Here is a 12986-nt window from a genome sequence, read left to right as displayed (position 1 = left end):
AGCTACGCGGCCGATGTTCGTTTCTGGGCATATCGCGGAGACACGCGCCACGCCCCCGTTTCACATCTATTCCCTTCTATGATCTGAGGATGCAGGCCATTGCCAACCAGTCATTATGGAAGTCATTGGGGGAGGCCTATGTTCAGCAGTGGACGTCCTATGGCTCGTAAGAGTAATCTGGAGTATTCCTTCCTACCTCTCGTACCTACTATTGCAACTCTACCCAGGATCTAAAGTTTGATGTTCAATGAAAATCCAACTAGGAAAAGTCAAGTGCATCCATAAAAAAATAGAATAGAACAAACTTTATGGATCACAAACTATGTATTTTTACAAGATAATAAATAAAAACAGAACAATACAAATTTTGTTTCAAAAGCTGATTTTCAGTAATAAATTAACATAATATTATAAGAAAACTTCTCGCAAAACATTATTTACTTTTCAGAAAGTATCAGAGGTTGCAAACACCGACAGCGAAAAGGAATCAGCGCAAGCCTCACAAGAGAGTGCACCTGGTATGTATTAAAAATATTTAAATACAGTATCAATTTTGAATAAATTTTTGAAATACTTATGATATTTACTTAATTTTAGCCTCTCCAGCCGAGAAACCTCGGCCAAAGCGGACGAGAAGAGGGCAGAAAGCAGCGTAAGTTTTTGTCTTTGTCTTCCATAGTGTAAATTACTATTTTCTGCCTCACAAACTAGTTAAAGAAATAGTTTTTAAAGGATTTCTTTTAAGTTTTCAGGAGGTACAGATATCAAGTTACTATTAATGCGTTTTCTCCATTGAAATAAAATATTTCTCACAATATTAATAAGATCTGAATCAGCTCAATCGTTTTCAACACTAATAATAACTTATTACATTACAAATATTACAATCAAATATTTATTAATGTATTTTAGGACTCTACTTGCCCTAGATGAGGAAATGTAGGAAATAGTATTTAGATCGTCCGAATTAATAATCTGTTATTCTGCCAACAGAGAGAAAGAAACCGCCAAACCTGAAGAAACCCCCAAACCTGAAGAAACCCAGCCCGAACCGGTAATATCACCGAAAGAAGAGAGAATATCGCAACCAGAATCAAACTCCCCCATACTGCAGCCGATCAAATCCAAAATACCGACCAAAGAGACCAAATCTCGAAAGAAAAACAAAGAAGATGCAAAAAAGAACACAGAAATTGAAGATACGGTGCAAACCATAGATGAGACTGATACGCAAAGTGTTCTGGAACAAACTAGAATAATTACCATGAATTCTACGGTTACAATTATGGATAAGACGGTTGATTTGCCGAATGGAGTTTATAATCATGATCCGGGGACACCTAATAATGTTGTGAGTTTATCATTTACTATCTTTTGACCTTTCTTACAAATTATGGATTCCTAAAAACACTTCATTAAAAAAACTTCTTTGTTATGAATTATGATACACCGCCTAAGAGCGCTTTCACATTTAGTCGATTTAGCAGCGCAACAAACGCGCTGACGATAATTTCATACTATGTGACAGCGGATGCATGCCTTCACATTATAAAAACGCCGCAGCCGCGCTGCTGTCGCGTTACTAACGCCCTAATGTGAAAGCGCTCAAAATAGTATAAGGGATTTGTTGAAATACAATAGTACTTTGATTTAATTAATTTGATAATTTTAAAACGAATTTGCATACCCAACTATAAAGGGTAAATCAAATTAAACAGTGGGTCACACATAAATGATCAGATTATGAGGTATGGAAGCGGTACGGGAGAAGTAACAAAAGGGTCAAAAGTGGCACCAAATGGTTTGTGTAATATTACACTCGACGCTGGCCAGTTCCTTTGCTTGAACTAATGACGTAACATTTGACGTCACAAAAACGTTCTTGTGCTGCTCCCCTATTTCAGTTAAGCGCCAGCTAGACCTATAAAAGTACGCACATTTTTCCTTGCACTTTATATCTCAATTTGATTAAATAATTCATTGTATCTATTCTGTTTTTGTCGCAGCGTCACATGAACGAGACGGTGGTATTAGAAACTTGTAGCAGGGAGACTATAGTTCTGGAGAAACCTCATGCTATCATGGATGCTACCGTCGTTATTGACAAAGGTATGTTGTTGGAATATTTATTTTTTGACTTGTTTACTCATAATTTTTGTATTCGTGTAGTGTCGACAGAGTAGAATAGGACCACAGCCCCATTCTTTCCATGGATGTCGTAAGAGACTATTATCAGGCGGTAGTCGATATCTTTTGGAGGATGCGCACTCAGTTTATACACTCGCGAGCAAAAATATGGAATCACCCTATTTATTCCGAGCGATCATAAGAACTAAATGACTAATAGAGGATCAATAAAAATGGTACCATTTTAAAGGAGATATTATAAACTTAAAATTGATACCATAGATACATACAATACATAGTCATTCAGTTCTTAAGACCGCTCGGAATACAAAGGGGTGATTCCATACTTTTGCTCGTAAGTATATTTGTAAACAATAATTTAGCAAAAGTTTACAATAGGTACAATTAATTTAATTAATTTTAAGTATTTTAAAAGTGTTCGTCGTTTCATCTCTTTGCTACGTATCTTGACTTTCGTACGTCTTTAGTGGAAGAGCAACCTAAGAGCGGTTTTGCACTGCATCTAATCCGTGATCCGAATCCGTGAAAATATGTTCCGGAATAGTCGTAATAAAACATTTGTATAGTTGTGTTTATACACTAGATCCGATTTCCCTCGATCTCTTTAGTAATTATTTAGAGCGAGAGTGAATAGGCACTTACAGGGCAGATATGCACCATCCCAGACTGCATTCCACTGACCACCAGGCCAGTCAAATACCTGCCATGTTATGCATAAAAAAAAGATTCTCATTTGCATGTGGCGTAGTGCAAAACCGCTCTAAACGTATGTAAATTTTTTGATAAGTACTTCTTATAAAAGTTGTTGTGTCGTATCAGATCCGAAGCATCCGAATGTGCCGGAAGACAACTCGCTGCTAACAGACGACGAAGACGCGCCAAGCCCGCGCACGCCGCCCAAGCAGCAGCCGCCCAAGCCGCAGCCCACGTGAGTATACAAGATTATATTGTAGGAACTTGTCTCATCGACGATGAGAAGCTGAGCGTCACTGTTCATAGTGGCGTAGATGTATGCGTCTAAAGTCCGGTCACCGAGCAGATAGAATTTCGTCCAATGACCCCAAGCTATCTAACCTGCTCCTGCTGGCGCGTAATTATATTGCTGTCGCGCTCGCACACTCACTGCGGCCGCTCGTCGCACGCATAATAGTGTATTACAACTAAATGGGATATCACAGTCTTTAGCTCGCTGTGCACTTGTCTGTGCAATAAAAGAAATGCAAACCAGCGAAAACTCTCCCTTGGCGTGTCACAGCAATAATCGCTATAAAATTATTCAACTGTCATTACTCTACGGCTTAGTTTCGCACATTCTCTTATAATATTCCAGCTACAAAACTATCAAAACATCTTTTACTTGACAACTTTAAATGTTTTACAGATCGGCTGTAAAAGAAAAGGTGCAACAGTTCGAAGAATTAGCGTCACGGGTCACGAGAACTAAGACGCGAGCCATGGCCAAAAAGGTAAACACTTTGTAATTCTTACATACAAACACTTAATAGTCTGCTAATACTTGTTCTAAATAAAATGAAAATCAAAATACAGCTTAAATGGTTGGTCACTTATTACGAGTTACAATAATAACATTATACACTTGACGGTATTTATTTATTTAATTAAAATGCAAGTGAGCTTACAGATTTATATCCAAAGCGCTCACATTGCCAATTTGAAATATAATTTGGTATATCAAGCATTTAGGCCTATGTTCCAAAACCACTCGCTAAACTCGATTTAATCTATGTCGTTGATTCTTTCGTTGTGAGAGTTCTAAAATTGAACCCGATTTTAGAGAATGGGCGCACGAATGATTTTTGTCGCCGTGACCAATGAGGGCTATCGTTTTAGCGCTCACCAGTTAGCGCCACTGTAGAGTAAGGTCCTGTCACTTGCTAGTAGCGAAGACAGTGGCACCAACTGGTGAGCGCTAAAGTGGTAGGAGGACTTTCGCATTTGACCTCATCAAGATGGCGCCACTGTAGAGTAAGGTCCTGTCACTTGCTAGTAGCGAAGACAGTGGCACCAACTGGTGAGCGCTAAAGTGGTAGGAGGACTATCGCATTTGCACTCATCAAGATGGCGCCACTGTAGAGTAAGGTCCTGTCACTTGCTAGTAGCGAAGACAGTGGCACCAACTGGTGAGCGCTAAAGTGGTAGGAGGACTATCGCATTTGCACTCATCAAGATGGCGCCACTGTAGAGTAAGGTCCTGTCACTTGCTAGTAGCGAAGACAGTGGCACCAACTGGTGAGCGCTAAAGTGGTAGGAGGACTATCGCATTTGCACTCATCAAGATGGCGCCACTGTAGAGTAAGGTCCTGTCACTTGCTAGTAGCGAAGACAGTGGCACCAACTGGTGAGCGCTAAAGTGGTAGGAGGACTATCGCATTTGCACTCATCAAGATGGCGCCACTGTAGAGTAAGGTCCTGTCACTTGCTAGTAGCGAAGACAGTGGCACCAACTGGTGAGCGCTAAAGTGGTAGGACTATCGCATTTGCACTCATCAAGATGGCGCCACTGTAGAGTAAGGTCCTGTCAATCGCCAGGGGTGCCCACTGTTAAGTATAAAAACGATAGCCCTGATTCCATGGAAGTGACAAACAAGTTTCTGTCACTGTCGCGTTGCTACGTGCTCGCACCTCCATACATCTCCATGAGCTTTGTATGAGTGACGAAACATTCAAATCAAATCAAATTCGTTTATTTGTTTATTCACGGTGACAATAGTGAATAGTCACACCTGCGCGCACTCCCAAACCAATCAAAAATCTCAATCTACTTTTGAAATTAATTGCAAACCCTGACACCTTGACATTTGACATTTTTACAGGAAGAGGACAAGCCAGAAGATTCCCACACGCCACCAGACAAGATCATGAAAGCGGTTCTGTCCGCAGACACCCTCAACAAAATGAACAGCATGATATTCAACGGAAAACCCGCGCAACAGGTAAGTTGGGGAATTCACATTACGTTCTGACGTATTGTCGTGATGTGTCAGAACGGAACCGATTTCATACTCTATGCAACTCGTAAAGCCAGGTTCAGACGGGTGTCATGTGTAATGTAAGATTACGTGTAATGTAATGCAGCTTACTATTTTATTTATTTTATTTTTACCAATGGTCTGTGACCCTCACTCGGCATGGGGCACACTGAAAACCAGCGCCGTGGCCTTCGTCACCGTGGGCCACGGCATATGCTGAGTGGGGCCCGTTGCAGTGGGCATCTTGTTGGTGGATGGGTGGTGGTACTGCTCAGTTTACTCTTGTTTTTATTTTTTCCTTTATTATATTCCACTATCACGTCTATGTAATTGCCTGTATTTGTGTGATGTCCATTGTAATAAATGTATCTTTCTTTCTTTCTTCTTTCTTAATGGAAATAGTATGGATAGCACTTTACATGTAATGCTCGTATTGCCGTCAACACGTAGAATTCGTATTACATTACACGTAATCTTACACATTACACCCGACTTCAGAGGCTACTACACTTTAGTATATGAAACCGATTCCGTTCTGATGCGTCCTTAAAGTTAATATACCTAGAGAAATAGAGCAACAAAGAACTGAGCGTGCGAGATGTCACTAGCAGCAACACTGATAAAAGAGATGCGTGATGCCGTCGCCTTCACGTCAAACTGACCCACTTTTTGCAGCTATTACAGTTCAGAGGTACTTAGTGGCAGTGGCGGCTGGTGGGTTATCAAACTGGTGGTGCACTTTAATAAAATATTAAATTAACAAAACATAATCATTAAGGCGATTAGAGTCCTCAATGACCTTGAGCGTTTGACCTTCACGCTTCGCACAACACCCGCGCACCCCGCACGAAAACTCCGCTCTGACATCGATCAAAAATACACGGGCATAGGTAGGTACAGAATAGAAGCTCTTTCTTCATACATTACTGCCTATTATTTTAAATTTGAATTGATGAACCTTGATGTCGATGTCATTCAACCCAGGCGCAAGTGATCGCCCGAAATGTTCTAAACTAGCGCACCGTATAGTAAGGTATTTATATTTAACAAAAATTACAAATCCATGAACATTTTGTGTAGGATAATATTTTTTACTTTATTTTATTTAGCTTACAATGTATGTTGTGTGTAAACTATGTTTGTTCGGGTGGAATTTTGCAAGCTGAATTAGTTACGGCCGACTACTGAAACACTACTCAAATCTTTCACTCAGCTGACGAGCTCCTAAATTTAAGTATCCTTCAATTTTAAATGGTATTCTCAAACGCTACTCAACGGATTTAAAGCCGTGATCAGCTAAGCAGCTCTTTTTTTATTTTTTTTTATTTACACAAATGATGACTTTACGTTTTTTATACATTACACGCAGCATCATTTGGTTATGTATTGTCTTTTATGGTAATATACTCAATCAACTTAACATAGAACAGTTTATTTTTAGTTTGTATTATATATAAATCTCGTTTTATAAATTAATTTTATAAAAAATTAACGCTTGCATTTTTTTATTTAATTAAAAAAAAAATTTAAAGGTGATACTTTTTATTGTTGAAATCTATTAAGTGGCGATCGTGGACCGAAACGTAACCACAATTGACATTTATCATTGTTGACAGAGCATCAAATTGACAAATCAACAACTCTTCGAAATGCTGCTATAGATGACCCACGCTGAACTGTCCCACCAAACTCAATGACAGGGGGGCGCTACCATCGTTAAACTAAATGGTTTCCAACATGGCAAAAATCGGAACCAGCGATCCGGTATTGACGGTGGCGCCTCAGTGTCAATGTCATTGATAGGACAGTTCAGTATTTTGGAACTATATAGCTTAAACCCATTTGCGATGTCCCCATATTCCTCAGAAATAGGCCTGTTTATGTAAAGCTATTTCATAGCAGCTTTGTTACTTTGTGCACTATACGATGCACAGTTGGCTGTTCGATGTGGAAGAATCACCTAGTACACGTTCATAACTTCCCGTTACGTAGAACCGTAGGGTTATAATAAGTATTTGGTCCACTTGTTGTATGGCGTTTGGTGAGGTGTTTCAAAGAGCTTCCAAATTATGAATCCAGAAACAGACGCGGAACCTGGCTCGGAAATACATGTCATTATAATAATATTTTTCAATAGCGTTCAGCCTTATTGCGTTCCGTTGTCGACTTTCAGTAGCAACAACAGGGTCAACAACAACAAAAGCATGAAATAAATTAATTTTCACTAAAAATTAAAACCAACTCCTAAACAAATTACCAAACCGTAGGCTGCCAGTGCTGCCACCGACTCCGAAAATATCAATCATGGTATAAATTTGACCTAGTAAATAAATAACGGAATATATTTTCTACTTTTACTTATCTAGTGCAGTTTGTTTTGGAGTCGATTTTTTTACACTAATAGATTCTATTTAGGTAGATAATAGCGTCCAAGCATGGCTTAATTCAATCGTATCGTCTGACTGAACGTACTCTATGAACAACTCTGACATAAAATATATTGTCATACAACGGCTGGGTTGCACCATCTTATTTTAAATTTGACAAAAGTCAAAATCTGTCAAACTCCATACAAAAAAACACCGGTTATCGCCAAAGCTACGGTCAAAGTTAGGTCACGTCAGGTGGTGCAACTCAGCCAAAGAAAAAATTCATTTTGATCGCTAATGTCAGTTTGCAGCGAGTGACACAACCTCCCCGTCTGAAGGCCAGCGGCCGACTGCCGCCCGCACCCCGCGAAGGCCCCCTCAACAGCAAAACGTTCGGAATTTATCAAAAGTAAAATTTATGAATGAAAGTAATGTTCGATAGAAAAACGCAACGTGTCATTTAAAGATTAAAGAATTCTTAATCTATTCGTGTAAAAATCTTTAAAATTAACATAGCCGTTTGGGAGGAGTAGGGAATTGAAGTAAAAAATCGATGTCCCGTATTTATTTTTTTAATCCACAACAAATAGACATAGGAAAAATTCAAACGTGTCAAATGTAGTCTTTGAACTGTTGTATAACATATATTTTTTTCAACTATTTCTGTCCAGCAGTAAAAGAGGAGTAGGCTTTACAAAATGACCATTTCACGCGGATTGAGGACACTAATCGCCTTAATGATGAAATTAATCATGGCTGCCGTGTTCCTTTTCTCGGTAATTTCTATGAACTATCTTTTGTCTCACGCGCCAGGCGTATTAGCTCGCATCATATACAAGTTATATGAGCCGTCCGCGTGCGCTCGCCGAAGCGCACGAGAATTTGTCTTTACAGAAAAATAAGTCTTATTAGTTTAGTAAAAGCGCTCAAATTGTTTCACCATAATTGGAAATATAACTTTTTATACGATTTGTATATTTATTAAATGGTAATTTTAAAATATAGATGAGGTAATGTTTGATATTTTTTAAATATTTTTTCGGTGGTTCAGCGCACGAGCGCAAAAAAATCAAAATCAAAAATATTTATTCAGTTTAGACCACAAGTGGAAGTGCCATCAAAATGTAATGTGTAATGAACGTCAAAATATTATTGAAGAAAATAATAAAAAAAGAAAAGGTAGCCCTTATTGTACAGCCGCCACTGCTTAGTGGTACGCTGTAAATTTCATCGGCCATCAGCTTTGCGTCCCATGTGCCCCGCCCACTGCCACTTGATTTTAGCAATTTTGCGCGCTCGTCACTGGTCCTCTGCGTAATAATATAGATGACCCACGCTGAACTGTCCCACCAAACTCAATGACAGGGGGGCGCTACCATCGTTCAACTATGTGGTTTCCAACATGGCAAAAATCGGAACCAGCGATCCGGTATTGACGGTGGCGCCCCACTGTCAATGTCATGCGTAGGACAGCTCAGTATTTTGGAACTATATCATCATTATTATTTCCCCAGATATCAAGTTCAGCGTCCAAACCGCGTGCCAACGTGGTAAGCAGCGTGAAATCCTTCATCCCCGCCTCCACTTCCAAACTGAGCTCTGTGAGCAAGCACAAGGAAGCGGCTGAAGAAAGCTTGAAAAGGGAGAAAGAAGACGCCAGGAAGAAAAAGGAGGCTATGCTGGAGGCGAAACGGGAACAGCAGAAGAAGTAAGTTTATTTACTGCCAATAGGGATGTTTCCTGGGTAAAAAGCAAGAGTTAATTAGTCCGTCAGTTAGCCTATCAAAAACTACTCGACACATATTTTTCACTTTTTAAAACTAATTAAAATGTAAAGAGATAAAGCGTGCCAAAGTTTTAAAGAAAAGGCCCGTGACGTCAGTGAGTGCGTAAAAGTGCAGCACTTTGTGACGTCGCGCGGAACTTCAACGCACTATAACTTTGTAATTATTTGTTTGATTGACAATTCAAAATATACGTGTCCAATATTTTTTTGTATTAAAATTGACGAACTAAAAAAACTTTTTTAGGATACTAGCCTATTCCTTTATCTCCTTAACAAAGTTTCGAAATGTTGTCGAATTTCGCTCAGAATAAAGATATTAAGAAGAGGGAGCAACCTTTTATGTGAAAGCAGGTATTTGACCGCAATCGCGCCTGGTGTTAAGTGGGATAACCGCCTAACATAGGCTACATTTTATTTTGGAAAAAAATATGTAGTCCACGCGGGCAGAAAGCTAGTCTCTTAATAAAATCAGTCTTATATTAGTTTTCACCATCAATCCCTAATTTTTAAGTGACCCCTATTATGAAAAAAAAATCCTGTTATGAGTTACCATAGGGGTCACTAAAAACCTAAGTAATATTAATGGTTGTTACTATTTCCAGAATGATTATAGGATAAAAGGACACACATTCCAAACTCAACCTTTTTTCCATTTCCTCAGAAAACGCGAAGAGAAAATGGCCGCCGCGGCCGCTGTACGTGAAGCCGCGGAAAGGGAACGCCGCGCTGCCATGGAGGCAGCGGCAAGAGAACGCATGGAGAAGCAAGCACATGTCGATCAAGGCAAGCTGGAACGGTTGAAGGAAACAGAAAGGGTAAGAAGCTTAAATTCTATTTTATTCCTTCCCATTGACTTATTTACTAGCAGTCCAGTAGCAGACGGAGGCAACGGCAACAGGGCGTTATAACAAACTGGAGCGCTTGAAGGAAACTGAGATTAAGTGGACTCTTTCTATTCCCCCATATTTAGTCAAAAAAGTAATATAAGTTTATGTTGATCAGGGCAAATTGGAGCCGTTGAAGGAAACAGAAAGGGTAAGTAACGGGACTATTCCCACCTCTCGTTCCCACCGCTGCAACTCCTGTGTAGCCAGGATCTACAGCTTGACCGCCAATGAAAACCCAACCAGTGAAGGTCAAGTTTGTCCCGGGGGAAAGTTAAAGCCTGGTCCGTGAGCACGTAGAATTTTGTCCAATGACCCCAAGCTACCCATCCTTATCGCTCGCGCGTAATTATGTTGATGTCGCGCTCGCACACTCACTGCGGGCGCGCGTCGCACAGTCGCGACAGCAATATAATTACGCACGAGCGATAAGGATGGGTAGCTTGAGGTCATTGGACGAAATTCTATGTGGTCGGCGACGGGACTTTGCAGTCCCATAGCAGATGGAGCCAACTACGGGAGAGCACATAAAGAAGTAAGCGCATGTGAACTGTGTGAATGTCAACTCGCAGCGTTGTGACTAATAGCAAATGAAGGCAGCGGCCTGAGAACGAATGGAGAAGCAAGCACATGAGGATTAGGACAAACTGGAGCTGTTGAAAGAGACTGAAAGGGTGAGTGACTACTTATTGGGTTCCCCCATTTACGTTTACTAGCAGTCCAGTAGCAGATGGAAGTAAGCTCATGTGGAAAAACTGCAACGCTTGAAAAGACTCAATGGGTAAGAGACTTCTTATTGGATTCCCAGCATTTTAATAGCAGTAAAAGAAGCCGCGGAAACGGAACACCGCGCTGCCATGGAGGCAGCGACGAGAGAACGTATGGAGAAGCAAGCACATGTGGACCAGGGCAAACTAGAGCGCTTGAAGGAAACAGAAAGGGTAAGTAACGGGACTATTCCCACCTCTCGTTCCCACCGCTGCAACTCCTGTGTAGCCACCCATAAAAACCCAACCAATGAAGAGACTGAGAGGGTAAGCGGAGTCTTTATTTTCTAACAGTCTAATAACAGATGGAGACAGTGGCGAGAGAGTGCATAGAAGCAAGCTCATGTGAAAAACTGGAGCGCTTGAAGGAAACTAATAGGAAGTGGAGTCTTCTTTGAGAATTCAGAGGTTTGAAGCCGGAGAGGCTTGCTGAAGAGCAAGCCATAGCCTGAGACGAAGTTTTGTACGTCAACTCGCAGCGTCGTGACTGGTAGCAAATAGAGGCAGCAGCCTGAGAACAAATGTATTAGCAAGCACATGAGGATCAGGGCAAGCTGAAGCGGTTGAAAGAGACTGAGAGGGTGAGCGATCATCACCTGTCACGTTGCAAAATCATCATCAGTTAGTTTCCACAACACAATGCAGCAAGCAACACCCTCTATTTTACCAAAGACAAGAGTAGATCCACTAGTGGACATTATGAGTATGCCCACAAGTCTTATTGGTTTAATAAACCCCTGCTCTTCATAAATTTTCAAGTGCCTGTAATATGCCCATAATGCAACCTTTATCTTTAGGTTAGATCCACGCATGACCAAAACAAATGGAGGATTTGACCTTTACAAAGCTGCAAGTTGTCCAAACTTGATGATCAGTTATTTGACCCTTAGTAGCCTGCTTATGACATCTACAGGAAGAGTTATTAAATGACTTGCACTACTAATTAAAAAATCTTCCATAAATCGTCTAGTTAGAGTATTACTTAACAGTGTGGTTAATTTTGTCCTCAGAAAAAGCAAGAGCTAGCCCGCAAGGTGGCAGAGACAGAAGAACGGAGGCGTGCAGAAGAGCAAGCGAGACAACAACGTTTGGCCGACGAACAGAAACGCGCCGACGCGTTACGACGCAAGCAAATCGAGGAGGCCGAGGCGTGAGTACACTTCTTAACGTTTCTATTATGGCTCAGATACACTATGCACCACACCGAAGTATGGGCGATGCACGGCGAAAGTAACTGAAGTGCGTGTTTACACGTCTCGATCAATTTCCTGCATAGTTGAACTGCCCCATTAACGTTTCTCCAAAAATTCCTCATTCAAAATTAAGTACTATACTGCCTATGCTGACTATTCAAAAGTAAGTAGTAAGTACTTATTAAAAAATAAGATCCGACCGACTATTCAAAATAAGTCCTCCCCATTCAGACTATCCAATATTATGTCAGGTCCTTCCAATGCCGACTATTCAAAATCAAATCTCCCCCATCCTGACTATTCAAAAGTCGTTACGTTACTTTCCTAATAGGGTAAACCGACAGTCATTGGACGCTGCCAGTCATTGGATAAAACAACCCTTGAATTTTCTTAAAATGAATATTCCTTCAAAAAAACGCCCTTTTATATCCATCAGTCGGAATCTCTCAGTTGTTGAAATAGAAATGCTATTTTTAATTCAGTAAATAACTGTCCAATAACTTTCTTAAGTCCATGATTTCCCAAATTGTCGATATTTGACCTATTTTGTTTGCAGATAGCTTCTAAATGAAAAGATATTTTAGCAAACAAAAAATTGTACGAGTAAGTTAAGAGCGTTTACGCCGTTTGGCGCAAAAACAGTACTTTTTCAACTCGTTACAATCATTAACCAGTAATATTACAAATATGTTATAGGCATAAATAGTTAGGCAATTTCGTCGTCTAAATAGTTAATTGAGAAAATATTGCGATTAGTTTAGTATTTAAGAATTCTATCAAGATAAGTCCACACAGGTTTTGTAAATTTCCACTTTAGCGTCAGTTTACAAGCTGAAATTTGTATAAAAA

At 40.2% G+C, this 12986-nt stretch overlaps 1 protein-coding gene across 1 annotated transcript; it reads left to right on the top strand.

Annotated features, from left to right (window-relative positions):
- Positions 1–448: 448 nt before the first annotated feature.
- Positions 449–12094, top strand: LOC114354172 (axoneme-associated protein mst101(2)-like; the record flags this gene model as incomplete). The annotated part of the gene is made up of 13 exons (XM_028306430.1): positions 449–518; positions 598–652; positions 994–1351; positions 2007–2109; positions 2968–3076; positions 3530–3614; positions 4983–5102; positions 9022–9215; positions 9955–10108; positions 10296–10328; positions 10897–10913; positions 10986–11118; positions 11955–12094. Coding segments are annotated over 13 exons (1571 nt in total), but the record flags the coding sequence as incomplete, so codon positions are not given.
- Between the last annotated feature and the right edge of the window lie 892 nt (positions 12095–12986).

The sequence above is a fragment of the Ostrinia furnacalis genome, unplaced genomic scaffold (genome assembly GCF_004193835.3).
Source record: "Ostrinia furnacalis isolate ACB-3 unplaced genomic scaffold, ASM419383v2 OfSCF1941, whole genome shotgun sequence".
NCBI lineage: Eukaryota > Metazoa > Arthropoda > Insecta > Lepidoptera > Crambidae > Ostrinia > Ostrinia furnacalis.
This window is presented reverse-complemented; position numbering and strand designations above follow the sequence as displayed.